Source organism: Paroedura picta, chromosome 2 (assembly GCF_049243985.1).
Source record: "Paroedura picta isolate Pp20150507F chromosome 2, Ppicta_v3.0, whole genome shotgun sequence".
Taxonomy (NCBI): Eukaryota; Metazoa; Chordata; class Lepidosauria; order Squamata; family Gekkonidae; genus Paroedura; species Paroedura picta.
In genome coordinates, this window is record NC_135370.1 from 122,217,636 (window position 1) to 122,244,548 (window position 26,913).

Consider the following 26,913-nt stretch of genomic DNA (forward strand, 5'->3'; position numbering starts at 1 on the left):
AAGTTCGCCGGAATCACAACAAAGGAGGCAATATTTTTCCACGCTTCTTCCTGCCCCTGGCCATCAATCAAACAGAACAGAGAATTAACTGTTGCATTTGGGCTCCTGGAAAGCCCCTTTCCCTTTAAAATCTGTTTTTTAAAAACCCGAAAGCACCAGTTGCAATGAATATTTGTTCATTTGATGTTTAAGAAAGACCTTTTTCGCTGGCGTAGGAGCTGGCGCTTAATCATTTACACTCTCTTCAAGTAAACCCCCCCCCCCAATGGGTGCAATTTCTGGCTGAAAATAACAGTCAGTGTTGAACAGGGGGCTGTACTGTACTCAGAAAGTTTAAAGACAATTGCAGAAGGAAGCTTTGTTTTACTGTTAAGCACTTCTGTGGAGGGACTTCAGCCGAAGAAGCCTCGCTTATTCGTTGCTTTCGCTGGTTTAAGGGAAAAAATGGCGATTGCATCTCCGGAAGCTTGAGGGCAAAAGCTAGGGAGGGACATTCTTTCTACCGCTATATTGAGAACGCACATGTCTTTTCGGATGTGTTGCAGGTTGCTCTCAGGAGTGAAGCGGGTTTTTTTAGGGGGAATCCACTTTTTATGATTCCCCAAAAAGCGCTACATCGAAGCGCTTTTTGCGGAAGTGTTGCAGATTGTGTACGACGTTGTGCATAATGTTAAAAAAATAGCATTACACAACAGTTAGACTTCAGCAATATTAGCGCTGTGTGGAATGGCCCTCTGTAAAGGGCCACTGTGTAACTTTGGCGCTTGTGGATGGGGCCCAGAACCTAGCTGCCACCTGCCACTGCAGCCTGGCATTTCAGTCATAGCAGTGGGTGGAGCAGGCTGCCGTTCTCCACCCAGGTGAGTCCTCTTTGGGTTGGGGGCTGTTTTAAGTCTGGGTGAGTTGGAGGGAGAGAGAGGGGACCTGCCCCTCTTGGGGTTGGTTGGGGAGGTTGTCTAGGTGATGTAACTTCCAGTGGCATGTCTCTTCCAGGTGCATGACAGGGAAGCATGGTCAGCTGACATCACTTCAAGGTTACCTCGAAGCCTGCAACATTTTTTCGGGGTAACTTCACAGTCAAAAGGTTGAAAAAGGCTGCAGTAAAGCATTCCACTGTCCTAAAATAAATTGCCTTGAAATGCCAGGAATGTGTTTCAAAACCACTTCAGCCACCATTTAGAACCTCTGTCTTTGTTTCTTGGCCTTTGGGCTAAGATCAAGTGCAGTGTGCATTTATCTTCACACAGTTTTCAGTACTGTCCTCTGTATACTTACTCAAAGATAGGCAGTTTGTGCTCAGCTGAGCTTACTCCATGGTAAGCACGCCTAAGGCTATAGCCTTTAGCAGATATCTGCTACAATCAATGACAGTTGAGGACTGGCCTTTGGTTTTGTTCTTTTGTGAGTGGCCTGCTTTCCGTCATAAAGTCAACAACTGTGTAGGTGTTTTTTGCAAAAGATTTAGCAGCACAAAAGAGTGACTCTGAACCATAGCTGCAGTAAAGTGCATACTTGCAACATGCATAGCCCTTATTCCACAGATTCACAATTCCCTTGTGCAGAATGGTAAGTTGCTGGAACAGCTCTAAGTGATGCCAGGAATAACATCTCTTTCAGTATCAATTACCACCTTGATGCTCCCACCTGTGTAACTGAGAAGGAACCTGTTCTATATCACAATGACCTCTTGTCCTATATCTACTAAACAAGACATCCCATAATGAACCTGCTTATTAATTAATGTCTGCATCTTCTCAGCTACAGTATGATGCACAGGTATCAGAGACCTCTCCAGTGTTTTAGCAGTGCTAATTCCACATTACCTAAATTATTAATCTGGAGAGAATCTAAAACTACCATTACTAATAACTTGACAGAACAGTTATGGCCAAAAGACAAGCAGATAAGGAAGTCATACTATAGCAAACATAGTAAAAGATCAGTCCTGTGTTCTGCTGTACCCACAGGCTCTTTTATTGATATAGCTAAATCTAACACTGCACTTTAGATCCTGTTCCTTCCTTCACTTCCTGAAACTTTAAATGCGTCCAAATCTTATTTATTTATTTATTTAAATCTGTCTCTTGACAGAGAAACATATACATAGAAGGTGTGCAGGGGCAAAAGGGGTGAGCTCCCATGGGCCTAGCATCATTTCATTATAAATCATAACATCCCATGAGATTTACTTATTGCAAAGCATGCACAAGATAGCAGGCTAACCATCCTAAACAGCGTTACATCTCTCTAAATTCACTGGTGTTAGTGGTCTTCAAAAGATATAACTTTGATAAAGAGGGCATAGTAATGAATACTGATGGGAGGGCAGGGCAAAAATTAACTTGCAACATAAAATGAAGTTTGGCACCTTTAAGGCCAACAAGTTTGATTAACAATGGCACATGAAAGAAAAAGAATAGAAAAAGAGTTGAAAAATTCAAGAAAAAGAAAGAACTATTTAAAAAGTTTCACAAAGGTTCTGAAACATATTATAACCCCCACCCCCACCCCCACCCCCACCCCCAAAAAATCCTGTGCACAGGCCTGATATAGGTACAGGGTTTAGGTTGATGGCTGGAAACGCTAATTAGATTCGAGATGAATAGCTAACGAAGCAGTAAATTTAGCTAAGACTGGATGAAAACGATTGGTAAAGCCTGTAAATAGCAGCAAATTAGCATACAAAAATTGCAAAGCAGTTTACAAGCAGATGCACACCAAGGCTTATGCCCCAAAGGGAACTTTGTTGGTTGCGCCAGAGAAAGTGAAACTAGAAGTTCTGGCTTGTCTGAATCAGGATGGGATGGGGGAGGCCGGGGCTGCGGCTGCTGCGGCTGCTGGCCGTAGGTAGCAGACACTGAGCAGATATATAGGGCTATTATGGGCATGGATTTGCAATGATACGGCAAAGCTGCGTCTGTTGGCAGTCTTAGACGGAAGTAACAGGTCAGCTCAGCGGCACTACGCGGTATGAGAACACCTTTGACACATTTCTCGTTGTGGGGCGGTCCCGAGGGGAGAAGGAGGAAGCGAAGATCCTGGTCGTGCAGGACGCTGGTCCAGGAGGAGGAGGAGGAGGAGGAGGAGACGGCGGGAGCAAAAGCAGAAGAGCCTCCGGCTGCCCAGGTGAGCGAGCCCCCGAAGCGAGCGCTGCGCTAGGAGGAGGCGTCGCGGCTCCTTTAAGGAGACCCAGCCCCTCGAAGTGCGACGCGTCTGCGCAGCCGGAGCTCGGCGCAGGAACGGGTGGGCCAAAGAGGAAGCGGAGGACGGGGCTGCCCTCCTGGGATCCCTGGCCGCAGGGCTGCGCTTGGCCGTCCCCAGCCGCGGGCCGTTCCCTGGGGCTCTTCCCCGCCCCTGCCTCCGGTTGCCATGGGCTTTGCAGCCGAGTAGAAGTCGCCTTGGGGTCGCGGCGTTGTCTCACTTGCCGAAAGCGCTGAGTGCGCTTGCACGGGGCGAGAGGGGGATCTTGCCTCGCATGGCGGTGACCCGAGTGGCACCCTCTGCTAGCGAGCCTCGGCAGGCGGCTTCCTGCTCCTCTAACTCGCCTCCCTCCTTTCTATGATGAACAGGATCCAGCTGAAGCGTTCCGGGATCCTCAAGATGGCCCTCAGCGGCTCCTCAGACCCCCTGCTCCAGCAGGAAGAGGAGGAGGTCGGCAGCAAGCAACCCTCGTTCCTGCTCAGGGCCTTGCGGATCGCCACGGTGGTCTCTCTCTACTGGTTTATCTCCATCACTATGGTTTTCCTCAACAAATATTTGTTGGGCAGCCCCTCACTGCGCCTCGATGCCCCACTTTTCGTCACCTTCTACCAGTGCTTTGTCACGGTCCTCATCTGTAAGGTGCTGAGCCTTCTGGCTGCCTGTTGCCCATCAAACTACCTGGACTTCCCCTCCATTCGCCTGGACCTCAAGGTGTCCCGCAGCATCTTGCCCCTCTCCGTGGTCTTTATTGGCATGATCACCTTCAACAACCTGTGTCTCAAATACGTCGGAGTGGCTTTCTACAACGTAGGGCGCTCCCTCACCACTGTCTTCAACGTGCTGCTTTCTTACCTGCTGCTGAAGCAAACCACTTCCCTCTATGCCCTTTTGACCTGTGGGGTGATTATAGGTGAGCAGAACATCACTCGTGTTAGAATGAAGGTTTTTTGTGCAATAGCTGCGGAGGGAGATCAGCGTTCTGCAGAGTATAACCCGCTGCCTGTTCACACAACGTTCTAAATTCAGTAGGGCTTCGTCCCAAGAAAGTGTGCCTAGTATTGCGCTTTTACGGCAACTACTCAAGATCACTTATGCAGTCTGATGACTTCATTCTGGGAAGAGGCTTAGTGGTAAGGCACCTCCTCTGCATATGGACAGTTCCAAGTTCATTATTATTATTATTATTTAATTAGATGTATTGACCACCCATCCTTGATGGCAGGCTTGGGGTGGCTAACAACAGTAAAAACATGAACAAAATAAATGTAAAGGCATTTATAAACATGTTTTATTTTTTTAACAAAACCCTACTGGGTCCTCCAACTCTGGCCACAGGTCAGAGTAAGCTGTGGCATTGATTTTATAGCTGGATTTCAGGATGGGGGAAAGTGGGGAACGAAGAGGAGGAGGGGGGCCTTTTGGATGTCACATTGTATTGGACTCAACCATATGCCTGGTGGAAGAGTGCTGTCTTGCAGGCAAAGGCTCACAAATGTGTGTGGAGAGGAGACTTTTTTGTACCTGGACAGCTACTGCCATTTAAAGTAGACAATTCTGATCTAGATAACTGTCAGACTTTGTATATAGCAGTATTGTGTGTTCCTCAGCATCTTTCTGTCATGCTTTGGAAGGTCAGAGATTAAAAGGCAGCTATTTTCCAGTTCTTTCAGTGTGTGAATATATATGAACCTTGGGTTTTAATCTGCACTGGACTGTGTGTGTTTGTGGAGAGGGGGGTATTTGGTGTAATTTGTTAAAAAGAAAGTATGAATCTGCTGCCAGTCAAGTGGCAAACTGAGAAACAAAAAAAAAGAGAGAAAGAAAAAGAGAAAGGCCTGGGATGGGAACATATGTGAGATGTTCATGACAATTTTAGATATTACTGTGATCTGGACAAGAAAATTAGCAGATAGAATGGTCTAAGATGACAACACTGCTTTTTGCACACATGAAGCTGCCTTACATGGAATCAGACCATGGGTCCATCAAAGTCCTCAGAATGGGCTTCTAGGGTCTCAGGCAGAAATCTTTCACATCACCTGCTGCCTGACTTTTTAAACTGGAAATGCTGTGAATTGAAACTATGACCATCTTCATGTGAAGTAGAAGCTCTTCCACCAAGCCACAATTCATCCCAGTTTTTATGCTAGAAGAACAGAGATCAAGCAGCTGAGGAAAGGTAGAAGGCTTTTTTGTTTTAGAAAAATAATTCTCAAAATATGAGATTGCTTTTATCCAATGATGTGTACATTTACTGTGGAAGCAGAACATAGTGATTTCCATCCAGATAATATGAATCTGCAAGTTGTTTATTTCATGCTTCTCCAGAGTCTCTAGTGTATCACCAATCTTGTTTGTCTTGCAGGTGGCTTCTGGCTTGGGATAGATCAAGAGGGCGCAGAAGGTACTTTATCATGGGCTGGCATAGCCTTTGGAATCCTGGCCAGCCTCTGTGTCTCACTGAATGCTATTTACACTAAAAAAGTTTTGCCCGCTGTGGATGGCAGCATCTGGCGTCTGACTTTCTATAACAATATCAATGCCTGTGTCTTGTTCTTGCCATTCATGTTGTTCTCTGGTGAATTTCAGACTCTATACTACTTTGATAAGCTGGGAAGCCTCTATTTCTGGGGCATGATGACCGTGAGTGGGCTGTTTGGATTTGCCATTGGTTATGTGACAGGGCTCCAGATAAAATTTACTAGCCCTCTAACACACAATGTCTCTGGGACAGCCAAGGCATGTGCCCAAACAGTATTGGCTGTCTGCTACTATGAAGAAACCAAGAGCTTTTTATGGTGGACTAGCAACATGATGGTTCTAGGTGGCTCCTTTGCCTACACATGGGTGAAAGGGTTGGAAATGAAGAAGGTTCAGGAGGAACCTGTTCCAAAATCAAATGAGACTGGTGTCTAAATTAATCCAGCCTGCACCCCACTATGTGCATGTCTCGTCTCCCAGTGTGCATGGAACTGAGCCTCACTGGAAAGAGAAACTGGATTTGAGGAAGACCCTGGGACCTGAAAGCAGTGTGAACAGAGCCAAAGTCTTCCACACTTAAACAGAGTTTGCTGCAGTAAAAGGGGAAAGGGTGTGAAATAAAGAAGGTGGTGGGATGGTTAGCTCCAGTAAAGATCTCTGTCTACCAATGCACTTTTTCAAATGGCTGCTGTCCCCTTTAGGTCCTGCTTATTTGTAACTGGATTTTTCCCCCTGTGATAGAGAAAGCGGTGTTCTGTTCAAAGACCAATGAATGCTAGATGCCTTGTGGCTCTTGTCCAGTTTGGAATATGCTTTCTGTGTAGGTGCATCTTTTTAGTCTTTGGCATCTTACACAACATACTGAGCCATTCTGTGTATCCTTAGAACCGGTCTCTTGGCCACCCAGGGACGTCCAAGGTTGGTTGTTAACTGTTCCTGCCCTTGTGGGGCATATTTGTAGTAAGAAACATAAGGCCTCAAGTGTATGAGTTAAATGAATGCTGAAGAGCATTTCAGTTAGCGGCATTCTTTCCAGCAAGTTTATTTACATGGGGAAATCTTTCCTCTTGGTTGCCTCATTGTAATAGAATAGAAACGAAGGTCAGTGTAAAAAGAAATAGGCTTTGGAATTTCCTCAGAACTCATGGACAGATTCTAGCTCCACTGTAACGATGCAATGATACAGCCTTCTCACAATCCAAGATTAGTAATGAAGTGGGAGGTATTTGTTGCTGACCTATGTAAATATACATTGAAAAAAGCAAAAATGTTGCTTGCTCTCAGAGCAAATGGTTTCTGGTTTGTTTGTTTTTACTATCTCCTTTGCTGAGGGAGCTGCTGTGGGCTCCAAGAGTGCCAATCTGATTGGATGCCCCACTTGCCACCTGGCTATCTGATTTTGACAGGGGGAGTAGGTTTTCTCCAACCCAACCCACCTCTTTCCCAATCCTTTTTTTTTTTTAACTCGGAAATTAATTTTGATTAATGATTTGTCATTATTAAACTTTAATAAAAGTGTGATTTGCATATTTGTGGCTTGATTTGTTGTTGTTGTAGTAGTAGTAGTAGTAGTAGTAGTAGTAGTAGCAGTAGTAGTAGTAGTGGGAAATGAAGCAGGAGACCTTTGTGGCTATGGTAAGATAGACTGGATAATGAATGAGAGGGGAGCAAGTAGAACAGCCCTTGTAACTTGTTCCCAAGATAAAAATTTTGCCCTCTTCAGGTCTGCTTGGAGATACCTCAAGGCTAGAACCTTAGTAAAGGTGTACTTTTGCGATTTTGAAGGAAATTATTCTTGTAGGTAACAAAGCTCAGTAAAAGGTTTTTAAAAATTTTTTTTGAAAAATTAAAAATTTAAAACTATATTAAAGCACAATAAGGAAAATATCCCTAGATTCAGGTGAGTAGCCATGTTGGTCTGAAGCAGCAGAACAAAGTTTGAGTCCAGTGGCACCTTTAAGATCAACACAGTTTTATTAAAGATATAATTTGAAGAAGTGTGCTTATACACAAAAGCTTATCTCGAATAAAACTTTATTAAAGGTGCTGCTTGCAAACTTAAATGGACTCCGGGGAATGGTAGAGGACAGGAAGGCCTGGAGGATCATTGTCCATGGGGTCGCGATGGGTCGGACACGACTTCGCACATAACAACAACAACAAAGGTGCTGCTGGACTCAAACAGAATCTCCTAGAAAATAAACGGGACAGACCATGGGTGAGATGTAGAAAGTCAGTCTTGCATGCCGAAGGTCTCAAGGACAATATTCAACACTTCCATTAAAAAGCATCAGGTAATAAGTGATATGAACAACCTCTGCTTGAGAACCTGAAGACCTGTTGGCAATAGGAATAGGCAGTACTGACCTGCAGGGCAGCTTCATGCATTAAAGTTTTTCTATATCAATTTTGCCATATTTGTTACAAGTTGCTGGGGACAGTAAGGGCGACTACCTTCCCTCTGGATCCCTGTCCATCTTGGATACTCAAAACGAGAGACCAGCGGACAGGATGCCCTCTAGGAGAGATTGTCAACCTCTCTCTCTACAGGGGAATTCCCAGAGGTGCTAAAGGAGGTTGTGGTTCATCCCTTGCTGAAAAAACCATTGCTGGATATGTGGGATCCAGCCAGCTATCGCCCAGTTTCGCATTTTGCGTTCTTGAGAAAGGTAGTTGAAAGAACCACTGCAGACCAGCTCCTGGCTTACTTGGAAGAAACTCTGGTGCTCAATCCATACCAGTTGGGCTCCCATCCTGGCCACAGGGAGGAGACAGTGTTGGTCATCTTTGGACAGTCAACTAGAGTCCCCCTCCCCAATACATTTGTCAGATATTTGGAAGCCATAGCTGGTTAGAGCAGAGCCATGTGAAATTCATCCCCTCCAAGACGGAGGTTGTTTGGTTGAGCAGGAAAGAGACAGGACAGGAAGTGTTTGCAGCAAAGAATCTCACCCACAGCAAAGAATTTGGGATTGATCCTGGATGCCTTCCTATCAATGGAGGCTCGGATCACGGGAAGCATGCACAGCATTTTACCACCTTTGCCAGGCGAGGCTACTAGCACCTCTGTACTGTTTGGCCACAGTGATCCATGCGACTGTCACCTCTAGATTGGACTTCTATAACTCTACACTGGCCTACACTTGTCCTTGACCCAGAAACTCCAGCTGGTGCAGAATGCGGCTGCTAGGCTCCTCACTGCTTCATCTTGGAGGACCGACATCCATCCTGTGCTGAGACAGTTGCATTGGTTACCAGTCTTGACCCAGATCAAGTTCAAGCCTTTAGTTTTGACCTTCAAAGCCATCCGTGACTTGGGCCCAGCCTATCTGAGGGACCACTTGTCTGCTTATGCTTTCCATAGGGTTCTTTGCTCATAGGTACTAATCTGTTGTTGGTCCCTGGTCCCGGAGAGGTACACCTGGCCTCGACCCGGGCCAGGACCTTCCTGGCCCTGACCCGGTGGAATGAGCTGCCAGGAGAACTGAGGGCCTTTGCAGAGCTACCAAAGTTCCACATGGACCTGTAAAATGGAGCTCTTCCACCAGGTTTTTGTTTGATACTGGGTCTCTTAAGATCACTGGGCCCCCCTCAGGTGACATGTCATCACATGACCCTCTTGACGATTGTGGGAAGGACTGGAGAGTGTTTCTGTCTGACCCTTGGGGTGACGCCCTCTAGTGTTTTCATGGCAGACTCAATACGGGGTGGTTTGCCAGTGCCTTCCCCAGTCATTACTGTTTACCCCCCAGCAAGCTGGGTACTCATTTTACTGACCTCGGAAGGATGGAAGGCTGAGTCGACCTTGAGCCGGCTGCTGGGATTGAACTCCCAGCCTCATGGGCAGACAGCTTCAGACAGCATTTCTGCTGCCTTACCACCCTGCGCCACAAGAGGCTCTCTTGGGAAACCATACACAACCATAAAAAGTTATGCATCCCTCAATGACTGAGTATTCAAGCTGATATCTGGCTAGACAGGTTTGGGGTATGTATTCCACCAGGGCTGTTTACCTGAGGTTTACTGGTCAGCAGCTTAAGGACTTTAGAGTCACTAGAATAAAAGGCAATATGTAGCCTGGAGAAAAGGTCCATGACGTCATGTTTTGCAAGAGGCGACTGCCTTGCATATCTGTAGACTCATTCAGTGCTTAAACTAGGCAGTTCCCTTCTGCAGGGTAGGGTTGGGCTATTTGCTACCTGCATACATCTGACTAATTTCCTCAGCATGTGCTATATAACCCTACATTTGGATCCACCCCTTATCTCAAGTTGGGAATGTCAATGTCTTTGATTATTCAGAAGCAATGAAAGCAACTATGCTTTCTTGTTGGCAGGATTACTAAGGCTGTTAATTGAAAGGTATTGTTATGATAGATATTATTACAAGTTTATATGAGAGACCAGCTGGCGAAACACTTTTTTTAAATATATTGACTGGCAATAAGAAAGTTTCAACTGCATCTGATGGTAAGAAAGTGACAGAAAATTCCAGAAGTCTTAGACTGATTGCACAGTTAAAAATGTTTGTGCAGCAGCACTCAAAGCTCTGCAGACTAGCAAACGTTTTATACAAAAATCTGGCTCTTAAGGAGCTGATATAATTGCAATCTCTGTTTGCTGTGCAGTTTGAGAGTCTTCAGAAACCATGATTTCTCCCCCTCTCCTTGCAAGGTAATTCACGGTTATCCAGCAAGGAAGCCGAGGATTTGAGTCTGCTTCCTCCTCCATTCCTGCCTTAAATGATATCATCGTAGATACGCATCAACTCTGCCTACAAATGCCTCTCCTCTTGCCCACACCCTCTCCCCACAATATTTTTTAAATAAAATTGAACATTATTTATTTATTATTATTATATTTATATACCACCCTCCCCGAAGGCTCAGGGCAGTTTACAAGCGGTTTATCATGTTACAAAGCAAATTAGCAATAACAATAGCACCTGCTTTCTGGGAACGCTACAGAAAGTTAGCCTAAAGTCAAAAACTAAGACCACATTCCTCTCCCATCTCCCACTCCAACATCTAAATGAATTTTTATGATTTAAAATGCAGTGGCACTTTGTAACTTTTGGGCAAATAAACATTTGTTTAATGGTGGCTGATGTGCTTGTCTTCATGCATGCCTAGTGATTGAGCATACATCAACACAAGAGCTCCCCTCTTGCTTGGGTGATTCAAATGCCATGGGCATCAAGGGATGGGGTGCAATTTTTTATTGCATTACAGTGTGAGTGCATTATTGCACATGCTCAGACAAAAAAAAGGGTGGGAGGCATTGACAGGAGACAGAAACACCCACTCTCCCAACAGAAATGCAAAACACATGCTGTAATTGGAGTCCTGACCAGTGACAAAAGAAAGCCTCAAATGCAGAACGTCAAGCGCAAATTCAGCGTCTACATTTAGAATCCAGTGTGGTAAAAAAACCTCAAATACAGAACGCCAAGCGCAAATTCAGAGTCTACATTTAGAATTCAATGTGGTAAAAAAAAACAACAGCAAATTATAACTGTGGAATCAGCCCTGTTGAATTCAAGGGGAAGAAATGCATGCAGCTATGGTTGAGCTAACAATAACTCTCACACATGACTTTATTCATTGGGTTATTGATTTACGCATTGGTTTATTCAGTTATCTTGACTCTAATTAGCCCTTCCTGGCAACTAACTCCCTCCTACTTTTGAGTAAATCTGTGTCAGTGTATCTAAAATGTGTGCATCTACACATGCTATGTCTCTTCTTGCTTATATCCAGAATTGAATTTTGTTGGTCGTGGAAGCAGCACTGAACTCAAGCTCAGTTTTCACATCCATTAACTATTGTATTTACATGCTAATTTTCTGCCATTCACATGTCTTACCAACTGCCTTAATCCAATCTCAGCTATGATCACGCACTTACTTATGCATATTGATTCTAACTAGCCCTTCCTGGCAACTACTCCCCCCCCCCAAAAAAAAAAATGTCATGGTTAAGGACATCTTGTTTCACTGTATCTGAAGAAGTACACAGAACACTTATACTATAAATCAAACTTTGTTGGTCTTAAAGATGCAAGTGGACTTCAACTTTATTAATGATTCAACCCTATCCTTGTCTTCTGTGAATGCTGAAGCTCTTGTCGGCATTTCCTCCCTGGGTTATTGCTGCCTTCTTCAGATTCCTTCTTTAAAGGCACAGGAGCCCTTCAAAGCAGAGAGAAACTCTTCCTGGCATTTAGGCATAGTGGCTGGGAAAGCTTCCAACTGCTGAACTTTTGCTAGTTGCGAACCAATTAAAAATGCAATAGGAATCAGAAGAACCAGATTGTAATCCAATGTACCTTTGAGATTAACAAGGTGGGGGGGGGGGTTGAGAAATTAGCAATCCTGGCAAAGTAGTGTGGAGTAAATTGTTTTTGTGTGGGTTATATTGTAGTTATATCCTTACCATAGTTCCTCTATATATTTTTGAAAGGGCCATCTGGGCAGCACTGTCTGGGTCTCAGGGTTGCTGTCCGAAACCACAGGCAGTGGGCCAGTAGAGCCCGCCCGCCACAGTAGCTGCCGCCTCTATACAGGCCTGCTGCCCTCTGGCTGCCGCCGCCGTGCCAGCCGCTTCCAACGGCCCTGGCCACCAGCGCGATGCTCACCAGTCACTCGCCGCGTGGCCAGAACACACCACTGCCCCCGCCATTGCCTGACCTCCACCCTCTCCACCGCCAGGACGTTGGCCTCCAGCCCTCCGTGTGCCCACCACTGCTCGCCAGTGGCCTGCCCACCACCGACCTCCTTGCCGCCAATGCACCGATTGACTCAAGTACGCCCCCTCTCAGCCCGCTCTCCCTGCCACTGCCTGCTAGTGCCCATTGCATTCCTGAATGCAATGGGCTTTCCGGCTAGTTGTTATATAAATGTATTATGTTGGGCCTACAAGACAGAATACATTAAAACTAAGGTTTTATCCCTGTTCCTGGCTATATCCTTAACAGCACAAACTCTGGACTATACACAAGATGAACTTATTGTACTGTACTGCATGCCATTATATAGTGTGTGTACATTTGCTTATGTTTCCCAATTCTTTTGTAATCACCTTTGGCATAAGGCCCTGAGAATACCATACCCAGAACACATTACTAGAAATTAAGCAAAATAGGAATCAAGTGGCATTTTAAAGACTTAACATAATTTATTCTGGTATAAATTTTTATGAAACAAAATAGGAATGGACAGTTCAGCTCAGATAAGCTGAAAAGTACCTGAATCAATGCTGATCTGAGTACTTTTTCAGCTCATCCATGCCCATTCTCTGCATTCAAATGATCTGAATGCATCCCCCCCTTAGGTAGCGGCTGAGAAGGCAGGGGGGGAGTGTGCACCTCACAGCTGATAATGCCAAGTAGCCCGCCTGTTTCCTTTAAATCCCTCTCCAACTGGCTCTGTTCAGGCTGCAGACACTGCTGCCTGGGAGTGGGGGGGGGGGGGTAGAAGCAAGCTGACAAAAAGGCCCAAAACTAGTATAGTATAAGTATTTAGTATTAGTATTTACTGCCGAACTCAAAAAGGGATATTCGTGCCTTTCATATTCAGCAAAACAGTTTTCGGTCAAATCTGAAACTATTTTTTTTACACATGTCTAAAACAAAGTCTCCTCTCACTCAAAAAGCTTATGCTAGAATAGATTGCTGTTAGATTTTCAGGTGCCCCTGGATTCTTGTTTTATTTGCTGTTACAGATATAGACTAATATAAATATTCACCTGATACATTTATTTAGAATATTTGTAGACTCTCATTTCTTCCCTAAAAACTGGAGCTCCAATATGGGCTACAACAATAAAACCAATGCCTCATGAAAATATCCTTACCATTGTTCTCCTTAATATTTGCAAAAGGCCCCCATAGGCGGAGCGCTGTCCAGGATAGTTAAAAAGACTATCCTATTTAAAAAGACTATCAAGATCTGGGGAGGAAGCTCAAGCAAATGGGGGCACAAGTGGTATTCTCTTCAGTCTTGCCTGTCAAGGGAAGAGGAATGCGTCGGGAGAGGAAGATAATGGAGGTGAATCACTGGCTGCGTAGTTAGTGCCGGCAGGAGCGATTTGGTTTCTGGGACCACGGGATAGGCTTTCTTGAGGAAGGCCTACTAGCACCTGATGGACTGCACTTATCGAAACTGGGGAAGAATGTGTTTGGCAGGAACCTGGGGAAATTCATTAGGAGAGCATTAAACTAAAGCCACAAGGGGAAGGAGACGATCAACATAGGGAGTGTATGGAACGAAAATGATCGGGGGCAGCCCAACCGGCAAGGCCAGGGAAGCAAAAGTAAAAGGATTCAGATGTCTTTATACTAACGCCCCAAGCATGGGCAATAAAAAGGAAGACCTGGAACTTCTCATGCTGATGGAAAGGTATGATCTAGTAGGCATCACAGAAACTTGGTGGAATGATTCTCATGACTGGAATGTAATGGTGGATGAATATGAACTGTTCAGATAAAACAGAATAGATCGAAGAGGTGGAGGAGTGGCACTGTATGTGAGGAAAGGGCTTACCTGTCAGGAAATTCTAGTGAAGGAGAGCATATCTACAGTGAAAAGCATCTGGATGAAAATAAGCGAGGGGAAAACAAACAGTGTGGTGGTTGGTGTCTGCTACCGACCGCCTGACCAACGAGAGGATGTGGATGCTGCACTTTGTGAGCAGCTTGAGAAAATATCCAAGCGGCAGGACCTTGTCATCATGGGTGACTTCAATTTCCCAGATGTGTGCTGGGAAACAAACTCTGTGAAGCGACCTCAGTCATGCAAGTTTCTGACCTCCCTGGCTGACAATTTCATTTATCAAATGGTAGATGAACCCACAAGAGGTTCAGCCATCCTGGACTTAATACTGACCAACAGGCAAGAGTGGGTGGATGAGGTGAAGGAGGTGGGGACCCTAGGGGGAAGTGACCATGTCCTCATAGAATTCCTTTTGAGATGGGGAGACAAGGAAGCTTGTAGCCAGACGCGGATGTTGGATTTTCGTAGGGCAAACTTTAATAAACTGAGAGACATGATGAGTGTCATACCATGGACGAGAATGCTGGAAGGGAAGGGAACATGTGAAAGGTGGGCGCTACTCAAACAAGAGCTATTGCATGCTCAATCAATGACTATCCCAGAAAGACGAAAACACTGCAGGAGCTCTAACAAGCCTATTTGGATGAACAGAGAACTTCAAGAGGAACTAAGAAAGAAAAGGAAAATGTTCAAGAAATGGAGGGAAGGACAGAGCTCTAAAGAAGAGTACCTACAGGTTACTAGGCACTGTATATCAATCATCAGAAAGGCCAAAGCTGAGAGTGAGCTAAGATTGGCCAGGGAAGCCCATTGTAACAAGAAAAGTTTTTCAGTTATGTGAGGAGCAAACATAAAGTAAAATAGGCAATAGGCCCACTCTTGGGTGCGGATGGACAAACTCTAATGGAGGATGCAGAGAAAGCAGAAAGGCTTAGTGCCTATTTTACATCTGTTTTTTCCCACAGGTCAAAGGGTTTAGGCACATCTAGAGATGGCCGTAGCCAAAGGATAGTGTCTGGGTGGCAGGTTAACATGGATAGAGAGGTTGTCGAGAGGCATTTAGCTGCACTGGATGAGTTCAAATCCCCTGGTCTGGATGAAATACACCCGAGAGTACTCAAAGAACTTTCCAGAGAACGTGCACAGCCCTTGCCCATCATCTACGGGACCTCTTTAAGGACTGGAGATGTCCCGGAGGACTGGAAGAGAGCAAACGTTATTCTGATCTTCAAAAAAGGGAGGAAGGATGACCCGGGAAACTACAGACCAGTGAGTCTGACCTCTGTTGTGGGGAAGATAATGGAGCAGATATTAAAGGGAGTGATCTGCAAACATCTGGAGGACAATTTGGTGATCCAAGGAAGTCAGCATGGATTTGTCTCCAACAGGTCCTGCCAGACCAACCTGGTTTCCTTTTTTGACCAAGTAACAGGTTTGCTGGATCGGAGAAATTTGGTTGATGTCATTTACTTGGATTTTAGTAAAGCTTTTGACAAGGTTCCCCATGATGTTCTGATGGATAAGTTGAAGGACTGCAATCTGGATTTTCAGATAGTTAAGTGGATAGGGAATTGGTTAGAGAACCGCACTCAAAGAGTTGTTGTCAATGGTGTTTCATCAGACTGGAGAGAGGTGAGTAGCGGGGTACCTCAAGGCTCGTTGCTTGGCCCGGTACTTTTTAACATATTTATTAATGATCTAGATGAGGGGGTGGAGGGACTACTCATCAAGTTTGCAGATGACACCAAATTGGGAGGACTGGCAAATACTCCAGAAGATAGAGACAGAGTTCAACGAGATCTGAACACAATGGAAAAATGGGCAAATGAGAACAAGATGCAATTTAATAAAGATAAGTGTAAAGTTCTGCATCTGGGTCAGAAAAATGAAAAGCATGCCTACTGGATGGGGGATACGCTTCTAGGTGTGTGAACGAGACCTTGGGGTACTTGTGGATTGTAAACTAAACATGAGCAGACAGTGTGATGCAGCGGTTAAAAAGGTGAATGCCATTTTGGGCTGTATCAACACGGGCATCACATCAAAATCACAAGATGTCATAGTCCCATTGTATACGGCACTGGTCAGACCACACCTGGAGTACTGTGTTCAGTTCTGGAGGCCTCACTTCAAGAAGGACATAGATAAAATTGAAAGGGTACAGAGGAGAGCGACAAAGATGATCTGGGGCCAAGGGACCAAGCCCTATGAAGATAGGTTGAGGGACTTGGGAATGTTCTGCCTGGAGAAAAGGAGGTTAAGAGGGGACATGATAGCCCTCTTTAAGTATTTGAAAGGTTGTCACCTGGAGGAGGGCAGGATGCTGTTTCCATTGGCTGCAGAGGAGAGGACACAGTAATGGGTTTAAACTTCAAGTACAACGATATAGGCTAGTTATCAGGAAAAAGATTTTCACAGTCAGAGTAGTTCAGCAGTGGAATAGGCTGCCTAAGGAGGTGGTGAGCTCCCCCTCACTGGCAGTCTTCAAGCAAAGGTTGGATACACACTTTTCTTGGATGCTTTAGGATGCTTAGGGCTGATCCTGCGTTGAGCAGGGGGTTGGACTAGATGGCCTGTATGGCCCCTTCCAACTCTATGATTCTATGATTCTATGATACATCCAGTGTCTGGACTGCGCTTTCGCCTGCACGGCCCAATGGGCTTTAAGACTAGTTGAAATATAATCCTTAAAATAGTAATAACACCTTTAATAGAATCATCTAGATGGAGGAAGGGAGAATGATGTAAGCTGATCTGTGTACCCATTGGGGGAAATACAGGGTATAAATTAATTAAATAAAGAAAAATCAGCCAAAATCCCTTCTAAAATGTTCATTCTTGGATCCCCTTTGAAACTGCAGAGGAGAGGTAGGTCTTGCATGTTCTCTGGGAGAATGTTCCGTAGGATCAGAGTGGAAGCTGAAAAAGCTTAGCATTGGAGCTACTGGAGGCATTGCTGTTTACACCAAAAGCTGGAATATCATTGAATCATTTCATTTTATTGTTGAATTGACTGAATAAGCTGCTAGTACCTGTTTTAAAATGGCCAGCATTGCCATGGGAACAGATTGCAGGTGACCAAATAAACTGGTTAGGTAACTTCTAACTACAAGCAAATTACTGGGCTGGAAAAAGCCCCAACAGCTCTCAAGTCCAACCACCTGTCCCCAACCAGAATCTTCCCTGCAGCAGTACTTGCATACAATGCAGCCCACAAAGTTGCAATCAGAAAAGAATAGGGAGCATTGTATCAAGATGTTTGCAGAACTGTGTGTGCCAACTGTTCAGCCAACCATTGTAGTTGTCCCTTAATGAGCAGGCATTAGAAGGTTATCTGTAAAAAAATCACCTGTTCATTTCTGAGTAACATGCGATTCAAATCACAAGAGCAGGTCAGGCCCATTTTTGGGTCACTTGGCAGCTACTACAAAGTGCAAAAATTACCTCAAGTGAGAGTATCAAATCATGTATCACATTTTTATCCTGCTGTTTTTCTAAGGAGATCGAGGCAACGTACAGAGGGTTCCTTTTCTGGTTTTTAATTTCATAACATTCCTGTGAGGTAGACCAGGCTAAGAGTTAGTGAAGATCACTCTGAACTTCACAGATGACTGATGATGATGAATTGTCACAGTCAGATATTTGACAGGTGGGTGGTGTTCTTCAATTGAACATCTAGTCAAGTTCTTGGGAATTTCAGATGTATCTTTGCAGGATTTTCCTGTTCCACGCAACACTGTCTTCTAGAACTGAGCTGGTGTTAATTACTCAATGCCCAGAATGTGCAGGTACTTCTTGAGACTTCTAGGCACTGCTTCAAGGTCTCCAATGCCAGCTGACATGACAGTAACCTAAATCTATTCATACGTCTTGGTATTTCATTAACATCTCTCATTCTTTTCTATTCTGCTGTCTCCTGGGATTGCAATGTTAGTGATCCAAACCTGATTTCTCTTTTTTTCTACCATTATGATGTCAAGGGTGTTATGTCCCAAGAGTTTATCTATCTGTAATCGGAGGTCCCAAAGAATCTTTCATTGCTGCATTATCTTCATAGAATCATAGAATCTAGTCCAACCCCCTGCTCAATGCAGGATCAGCCCAAAGCATCCTAAAGCATCCAAGAAAAGTGTGTATCCAACCTTTGCTTGAAGATTGCCAGTGAGGGGGAGCTCACCACCTCCTTAGCCAGCCTATTCCACTGCTGAACTACTCTGACTGTGAAAAATTTTTTCCTGATACCTAGCCTATATCGTTGTACTTGTAGTTTAAACCCATTACTGCGTGTCCTTTCCTCCGCAGCCAACGGAAACAGCATCCTGCCCTCCTCCAAATGACAATCTTTCAAATACTTAAAGAGGGCTATCGTGTCCCCTCTCAACCTCCTTTTGTCTAGCTTGTGCTGCCATCAACTTTGGGCTGACGGTAAGCCATTCTTCTGGCAAAGATTCCAGTGTCATTCTATCATGTCATTCTTTATAGTTAGTTTGAGCAGTTTTACCACAGGAACTGACCTTGTGGTCAGCTGTTTCATCCTTTATCTTACAAAGTTGACATTTGCTGTTATCACTAGGCTTCTGAATCTTCTGAGTGCCTGCTCTTGTGCAGCTAGGATGTTCTTTTTTTTCTTCTTCAAGTGGCCATTTTGGAGCCACTTCCAGGTATTTGGTGTAAAGATAGTTGGGATGGGGGTGGGTGGGCTGGAGTTGAGTTTTAATTTAGAATGACTGTATATTTGTTGGAGAAATGAAAGGGGAAGACACTTCTGATGACTGGAAAGAAAGAAGGTACACAGTACCAGAGGTTACAAAAATGTGCAATGGCATGTATATTAATAACAACAAAAATGACAAATTGTCCTTGTTTTTTGTCATTATTAATACAACAGCTTTATGCATTTTTGTAACTTCTGGTACTTTGTACCTTCTATGTTTTGTTCACCAAGTCTCCAAGTCAGTCTGTCTCTGTCATGGTCCAGTGCAGATGCTTTGGTCAAGGGAGATGGTAGCAAACAAGCTATAACTGAACTCATACTAGATAGAAGTGATACTGTCATCCATCCATTTTAGGGGGAAATGCTTTACCACCTTTAAATGGAACGAGATGCTCTTTTACATATGATAAATAGGGGTGTTTTTAGATCCAAGATTACTAACAGAGAAACAGCTTGGGGAAATTGCCAAAAGTATCTTCTTCCAATTACATTTTGTGAGAAATGTATCTTTTCCTGTAAACTTAGCTGATCTCCCCTGATGCATGCTACTGAACCTCATTATTAATTATTGTGAGAGCTTGTATTTTGACTGGAGCACACCAGCTTGGTGTAGTGGTTAGATCTGCGGACTTCTACTCTGGCGAGCCAGGTTTGGTTCCACGCTCCCCCACATGCAACCAGCTGGGTGATCTTGTGCTCGCCACAGCACTGAGAAAGCTGCTCTGACCGAGCAGTAATATCAGGGCTCTTTAAGCCTCACCCACCTCACAGGCTGTCTGTTGTGGGGAGAGGAAAGGGAAAGCAATTGGAAGCCGCTTTGACACTCCTTCGGGTACAGAAAAGCGGCATATAAGAACCACTCTTCTTCTACCAGGGTAAACAGTCTTGAAACAATCCCATTGGTTCACAACTTTTGTGTACAGATTGTGTCTGACTCATCTACCTACTGCACTCCTGGAAATTTAAGCCTTTTTTCTGCATATGGTATGTCTTTTTGCTTTGTGGGAGCAGTTATTCACTCGTGGAATGCTAGATTCTTCTACACACACCAGACCAATGTCTTTCAATAAGCTAGAAAGTCTCTAGTGATGAAGGAACATGCTTAGCTGATGACTGACTCCACTGTAAAGAGGGGCACGAGAGGAAACAAGGCCTAGGGTCCAAGCCAATGGTACTTGTGTGCCATGCCATCCCATAGATTCCAACTGATCCTCACCCATCACCCAGCCCCAACTCACTGGAATGGTTGAGCTGTAGTTTAACTTCCAAAAGTCCTTAGAAGGTATTACAAAATAATTTGGTTTAAAGGGCTTGAGGGGAAATATGTGTCATTTGAAGTTTTGTGGGACTTTTTATCACTCATTTTGTTATCTGTAAATTGTTTGAATGTTTGAAAAATTGTACATGATTGTTTTACATATATATCAAAGCCAATTTTTGTCCTATTTTAAAAGGAGATTTTTCAATAAATTAGTATTTTATATGTGGTTTTAAATAGTAGTTTTTAAATGGTTTTGTAGGTCACTAGTGATCTCCTTACAGCCTTTCAGGTGGTATGTGAGTCGACAATGAAAATGATAGAAGAAAATACTGGCCTGTATCTCAGCATGCAGTTAAGAAAACTGAAGAGCCCCTATATTTCATAAAGGGTGTATTTATTTCTGCAATTCCTCCCTGCTGCTGCAGTCCAAAGCCCACACAATTTTATGCCTTGAGGTCAGTGGACTCTCATGAACAGAACAAAGGGGGCCTGAAATGAGGAAATGGGAAGAAATCCGTCAAGACTGTCATGGTATTAAGTCATCGAAATGTGCTAAGATACATAATGCTAAGGAACATGAGGCTCCTCTGAAGTTTCATGATTCCCTGCTCCCCCACATGCAGCCAGCTGGGTGATCTTGGGCTCGCCACAGCACTGATAAAACTGTTCTGACCAAGCAGTAATATCAGGGCTCTCTCAGCCTCACCCACCCCACAGGGTGTCTGTTGTGGGGAGAGGAAAGGGAAGGCGACTGTAAGCCACTTTGAGCCTCCTTCGGGTAGACAAAAGCGGCATATAAGAACTTTTTCTTCTTTTAAATCTTGTTAGTAGCAGAAGTGAGACATTTTTAAGTGAATGTACTAATCTAGGAAGTGCATCTTTTCACTTGGTTTATAGAAATTAGGTAATCAAAAGTATGTTTGTTTAGTCTATGCATTAATTAGAAGTCTCACTGAATTTGCTGGAGAAATTCCCAAGTATGTATGCATTGGACTGAAGACCTGGGGTTGGATGTAAACTAATTTTCCACCAAGAGGGAACTTCCACTGGAGGTGGGTAAATACAATTTCTGCCAATTTCTCCCTGCTACTGGAGACCCTATGTTGTACCCAGTGCTGTTCCTATGTTTATGTGGAACCAAAATCTCATTATTTAAGACATTCTTCCAAGGAAGGATGCTTCAGAATTCAGCCCAGATGTTACATCTGTTCATAACATGTTTTCTCAGACCTTACTTAGTAGTTGTTTGTACAATGTTAGCTGCACCCTCCTGTCCACTTGGATTATTGATTAAATGAATGCTACAGGATGTTATGATGACCATGACTAGCTTCTTGAAAGGATTATGTAAATATGTAGTAGACAGGTCTAATGCTGCCCTATTGCTGAAAGTACAACCTTCATATTAATAACCAGTATACCTCTGGTGATGCTGGAGACAAACAACAGGAGATTATCTCCAGCACTGTCTGTACTTTTCCTGTTGTTTTGTGTGCTGTGATCCTCTGGGTATCTAAGCCCATTGAAATAAGTACTTGCTATCTTAATGATACCTTAATGACTGGGGAAGGGAATGGCAAACCACCCTGTATTGAGTCTGCCAAGAAAACACTACAGGGCATCACCCCAAGGGTCAGACATAACTCGGTGCTTGCACAGGGGATATCTTTACCTTTATCTTACATGCACCTTCCACTCTCCACTTAAGAATCCCAAAAAGAGATCTAAATAAATGTTTTATTGTTGTGGTGTGTCCCCACAGCAACATGGAAGTGTATCTTTCTTTGAAAAAAAAATTGGGACTGGAGGGGGGGTAGTTTGAGTCCCCCAAACCACCACTGTGAAGATATTGGTGGCTAGTGTTGATTGACAACCAGAGGAGCTGAGGAAAACTTTAAGATGTCCATACTTCCTGTTTCTCTGCCGCCTTGTTGGGAGGCAGAGTTGTGATGAGAAAGCAGAATAATGTGGGAGGGGTCTCCCGTCAGGAAGCATGCAAATGCACAGTTTACTAAAATGTGTTTGCAAGCAGGAAATAGCATGCGTTTTACACCTCCATGAAGAATTGGTCGATTTGTTTTCCTTCTCAAAACCTCTCATCTTCTGCTCTATATGTGAACAGGGTCAGTCCATGGTTACCCCCCACCCTAAAGTGGCCAACAGAAGAAAAGGCCCAGTGACAGACTCAGATGGCAGAATACTGGATGGTATCGCTTTGGACAGGAGATGGGAGGTAATAATTTGGATATTTCCAGATCTTAAAAACTTTCTGCACATAAAAAACATCAGAGACTTCAAAAACAAAACAATGTAGTGCTTTTCAAGGAGTTCTGGCTAACTATATATATATATATTTAGTGGAGCAAGGTTTTAAAAAGATTTCCACCTAGTAGTACAGTCCAGCTTTCTAAAATATATAATAATTTTGCACTCTGTTTTGTAATACATAAGGCTGTGGTTATCAAACTATAGGTAAGAAGCCCAAAGTGAGTTATAGTTCTCTCCCAGGTAAGTTATATGATGAAGATGTGACAGGGAAACAAGGCCATGAAATGTTCAATAATGCTACATATTTATAACATTACTATATAGTAAGAGAAAGATTCAGTGCTAACTGATTTGAGACTACTGCATTATATATTAGGAAGGAGGAAAGCAGTATAAAGTTCAGTGACACCAAAGACCAATACAGTTGTATTCTGTATTTGAAGTAGTGTGCTTGCACAAAAAAGTTTATACCCTGAATAAAACTTTGTTGGTCTTAAAGGTTACTGGACTCAAACTCTGTTCTGCTGCTTCACACCAAGACAACTATCCACTTGAATAACGTTATTTGGATGTAGGCCCCCAAAAACGTAGTCAGTTAGAAGTGGGTCCCATTTTAAAGAGTTTAGAGAACCAGGTCCACTAGTGTAAGGGCCAGAGCCAAACTACGGCTTGATCTGTACAAACATACTTGTTTTGCACAGTAGCCACCGTGAACGATCAAACCTTGCCTTCTTCGAAGACCCCTCTGCTTGCACATGCTACGAACGAAAACGAGGGGAAGGGCCTTTAGGATAAAGGATTCCAGGGTTGTGTAAGGCTTCCCAGATATTATCGGGAGCATTTGTCAGCACTTAAGCAACTGCCTGTTAACTAACAAGTCTGTGTGTGAGCCCGGGATTCCTCAAATGATTTCCGATGGTCCTTCTCGCCAGTTTTTCCATTTCTATTTTTTAAATCCACAGGAAATGGCACCGCTCGGGTTCCAACCGCATCCCGTGTGGCATAAAGGGAAGGTTGCTTGGGAGGGCCCAGCGCATAAACGCCACTGGCAGCGTCGTCAGCCACGGCATGCCCACAGCCAGGCAGCCGGCAGAGGCAGAGGCAGAAGGACGGGTGTGCTCGGCGAGCGCCCAGCCTTGCGCCTCCCAGCCGCGTCTGCCGCCTCCTGGGGCGCTGCGGGTCATGCGGCGACGGCAGCCAATGGGCTTGGGCGGGCGGGGCGCTGGGCGGGCTGGCTGGCTGGCTGGCTGGCGTCCGGGGGAGGCGGGCGGGTGTTGTGTTGTGTTCGTGGGGCTTCGGATGGCTTCTCTCCGCGGCGTGGGCGCTCCGGCGCGGCCTTGCGATGGCGGCGGCTGCTCGGTGCTCTGGTTCCGCCGGGGCCTCAGGCTTCACGATAACCCCGCGCTGCAGGCGGCCGTCCGGGCGGGCGGCTCCGTGCGCTGCATCTACATCCTGGATCCCTGGTTCGCGGCCTCCTCCGCTGTGGGCATCAACCGCTGGCGGTGAGTGGCGGGCCGGGCCGGGCGGGCGGAGGGGCGTCGGGGCGGGCCGGGCCGGGCCGGGCCTGACCGCGGGCGTGTGAAGCAGCCGCTGCCCCGGCCGCCGCTGTCAGGACAGGAGGCCGAATGCGAGCGGTGCGTCTGCGCATGACGAGCTGCCCCCGCTGGAACCGCCCTGACTTGGAGGCTCCGAGGCTACGGGCAAGATGTCAGAGCAGTTGCTGAACAAAGTTTGAGCCCCGTGGCGCCCTTAAGGCCAGCGCAAAAATAATATACATTTAATAAATAACAGTAATAGCGAAGGGGTCGCTGAGGTAGCCTCTCCTGAAACAATAGAACAGATATCTGCAACATTCGTTCCAGGACGCATTAAATAGTCAAACAGATTTATGGAGAAAATGTTTATTTGAAATGTTTGCTAAATAAGAATTATGCAGATGGTATAGTCACTTTTTAGGAAACTTTATTAGAAATAGTACAGGAGGTAAGGCTCCTGTTAGGTTGCTTTCAGATATTTAGGAAGTTTTGTGTCTGGTAAAGTTATACATGTCAACTACAGGTGGATTTCTCCTCCCTTCCTCAATAGTTCACATGGTCTGTACTCCCCTTTTTCTCTGTACAAGTCAGTGTATCTAATCCTGCAAGCAAGACAGTCATGGGGATTAATTAATAGATGAACTTCACAAAACATGTTCCCCCTCCATATCTCTAGGATTCAGAAGAGGAGTGTGGCCTCGCCATCAGAAGAGTGCCTCCTGCTAGTCTATAATTTCTGCTGGTCTCCGTGTCTTGCCTCTTTGCACCCACTTCTGTCTTTGTAGATTGCTGGTGGCAGCATTCAATAACCTTTGGAGCCATGTTCAAGCAGCCATAGAACAGAAGCTAGTAACCTATTTTATTCTGTAGCAGGGTGACACTACAATTAGAGATTGCCTTTGAGAAGGCATGCGAGAACACTCTTGTTTGGCAGACTTCGTTACTCTAGCTGTCTTGTTGGACGGCTTTTTGTAGCTTTTCCCTCTCAATTTTACAAGTAAGATTATTAAAATTATGATCCGCATAGTGGTTTATGAGGGTTTAACAAACATTTTGATTCAAGTATGTTTATTTAAAAGTAAGTACAGTTGGATTCATTGGCCTTTTCCCTTCCTTAGTGCTTGTAGGATTGCAGTGTGATTTAGTTGTTCAGGTTGATAAGAGTTTGTGGCATCTGTGTGTGGCTGAAATGGTCCAAAACGGTATTTGAAACGCTTTTCTTCCTTGAGAATTTTTAATCTTTGAAAAGTATTGGAGAAACTAAGCATGCTAGAAGGGTGTTATTGCTAGCAGTTGGCATGGCTATTGAAATTACACAATGAACAAAGTAGAGCTGGCACCTTTCCTAGTTGGTAATATTCCTGTTTTACTGGTTTGAAAATACCCGCCATGCACTTAACTTTGTCTTTACATATAGAATCCTATGTATAGAAACTGGGAAAGCCCTGTTATATCATGCTTAGTAATCACTGTTGTTGTTGGACTTGGATTATTCTGTGTTTAAACCAGAGGATTTACTATCTGTGCCCTTAGATGTAATTTAGCAAATTTAAATGTTAAATGGCTAAGGATTTACTGGAGACCAGAAAGGGTCAATTATACTTGAGCAATTTCTGGGGATTTGGTTATTTTGTTTTAAAATATATGTTGTTCTGTAGAAGGTCTTGCAGTTCTTGATGATTGCTGAAGGTTTGGTTTAGGTCAGGGATCCGCAGTGTGGTCATCATGGATGCTGAGCAACACCAAATGTTTACGGAAAAAGGACGGGGCAGGTTTTTTACTCAGCAAGGCTCCTGAGTGGAGATTCGGTTAGCTGTGCATATTTTAAAGAACATTTCTTTAGCAGCAGCTGCCACCACAGCACAAAGATCTTCACAGTGTGACTGAAGGTAAGCTGTGGCAGGCATTTTGTGACTGGCTCTGCCTCCTACAATAATAATTTTGTGACCGTGCCCACCACATTGTGTCAGAATTCCCAAAATGCTTGCTGGCTGAAAAAGTTTGGGGACCCCTGATTGACTTTGCTTATGAAAGCTTGCAATACATAAAATCAGTTCTGTTTTCTCAGTGTTAGCAAATTCCTAAGGTCTTGATATTTTTGCATAAAGTTTATTACATTTGCCAGCACCTGGCTATTCTGTGGACAGTTGCTTTCTGCTTAGTATAATGTTATATGACTTCACAAAACTGGCAGAAGAGAGTTTTAGTTCTATTGTGTTTCTTGGTAGCAATATTTTTCTTGTTCTTTTAACTGCATGAGTCCATGAAACCTCAGGTGAAATGCAATTCAACAAACTTGCATTGTGAAGCCTTCAGCCCTCTGGGCATAGAGACATATTTCCTCTGGGGTTGGGCTTTTATGATTGCTTAAAGAAGAAAATATGGAACAAACAGTTTGCCTCTTTCTCTTTAATACAACAATGAAATAGTGCTTTAAACCTCCTCCTGTCTCTTCCCTGCTCAGTCCTCCTTGCCTGGTGATGTCACTTTTGGTGACATGCCCCTTTGGTGACAAGGGGCATGGCAGGGAGGCATGGGCATTTAGCGTCACATCCGGGGCCCCTCGAAGTCTGAAAAATTATTTCAGGGATTCCTCAGCAGTCAAAATGTTGGTTTAGAATTTGTCAGAGCAGTGTTTCTTTTTAAATCTCTATACCTAGTGCATTGCAACTTGACGAGAAGCTACTAGATCACATTTGCAGATGTGTCTAAATCAGGCTTTCTTAGCCAGGATTTCATGAAACCCTAGGGGTTTTTGTTGGCCCTGGAAGAGTTTCCTGAATGAGTGGGAGTTAGACTCATAGAATCATAGAGTTGGAAGGGGCCATACAGGCCATCTAGTCCAACCCCCTGCTCAATGCAGGATCAGCCCTAAGCATCCTAAAGCAGCCAAGAAAAGTGTG

General features: G+C 44.4%; 2 protein-coding genes across 3 annotated transcripts in view; both read left to right on the forward strand.

Annotated features, from left to right (window-relative positions):
* Positions 1 to 2,823: 2,823 nt before the first annotated feature.
* SLC35C1 (solute carrier family 35 member C1) lies at positions 2,824 to 7,211 on the forward strand. Of its 2 annotated transcripts, XM_077322291.1 has the most exons (3): positions 2,824 to 3,126; positions 3,570 to 4,111; positions 5,567 to 7,211. In XM_077322291.1, exons 2-3 carry the CDS (start codon positions 3,601 to 3,603, stop codon positions 6,115 to 6,117), a joined length of 1,062 nt encoding a protein of 353 aa, XP_077178406.1. In that variant the 5' UTR covers positions 2,824 to 3,126; positions 3,570 to 3,600; the 3' UTR covers positions 6,118 to 7,211. The 2 variants fall into 2 exon arrangements, with proteins under 2 accessions (XP_077178406.1, XP_077178405.1); XM_077322290.1 differs by lacking the exon at positions 2,824 to 3,126 and having other exon boundaries at positions 3,200 to 4,111.
* Positions 7,212 to 23,642: 16,431 nt separating this feature from the next.
* CRY2 (cryptochrome circadian regulator 2) overlaps positions 23,643 to 26,913 on the forward strand; it is a 35,039-nt gene continuing 31,768 nt past the window's right edge. The window contains exon 1 of the mRNA XM_077322292.1: positions 23,643 to 23,977. Coding sequence (XP_077178407.1) covers positions 23,658 to 23,977 — 320 coding nt within the window. The 5' untranslated portion in view covers positions 23,643 to 23,657. The remainder of the gene's footprint in view (positions 23,978 to 26,913) is intronic.

Excerpts from the sequence above, each read along its gene's own strand:
- SLC35C1 (XM_077322290.1), top strand. The coding sequence starts at position 3,559 with ATGATGAACAGGATCCAGCTGAAGCGTTCCGGGATCCTCAAGATGGCC. Across the intron at positions 4,112-5,566 it reads GACCTGTGGGGTGATTATAG|GTGGCTTCTGGCTTGGGATA; the intron begins GTGAGCAGAACA and ends TTTGTCTTGCAG.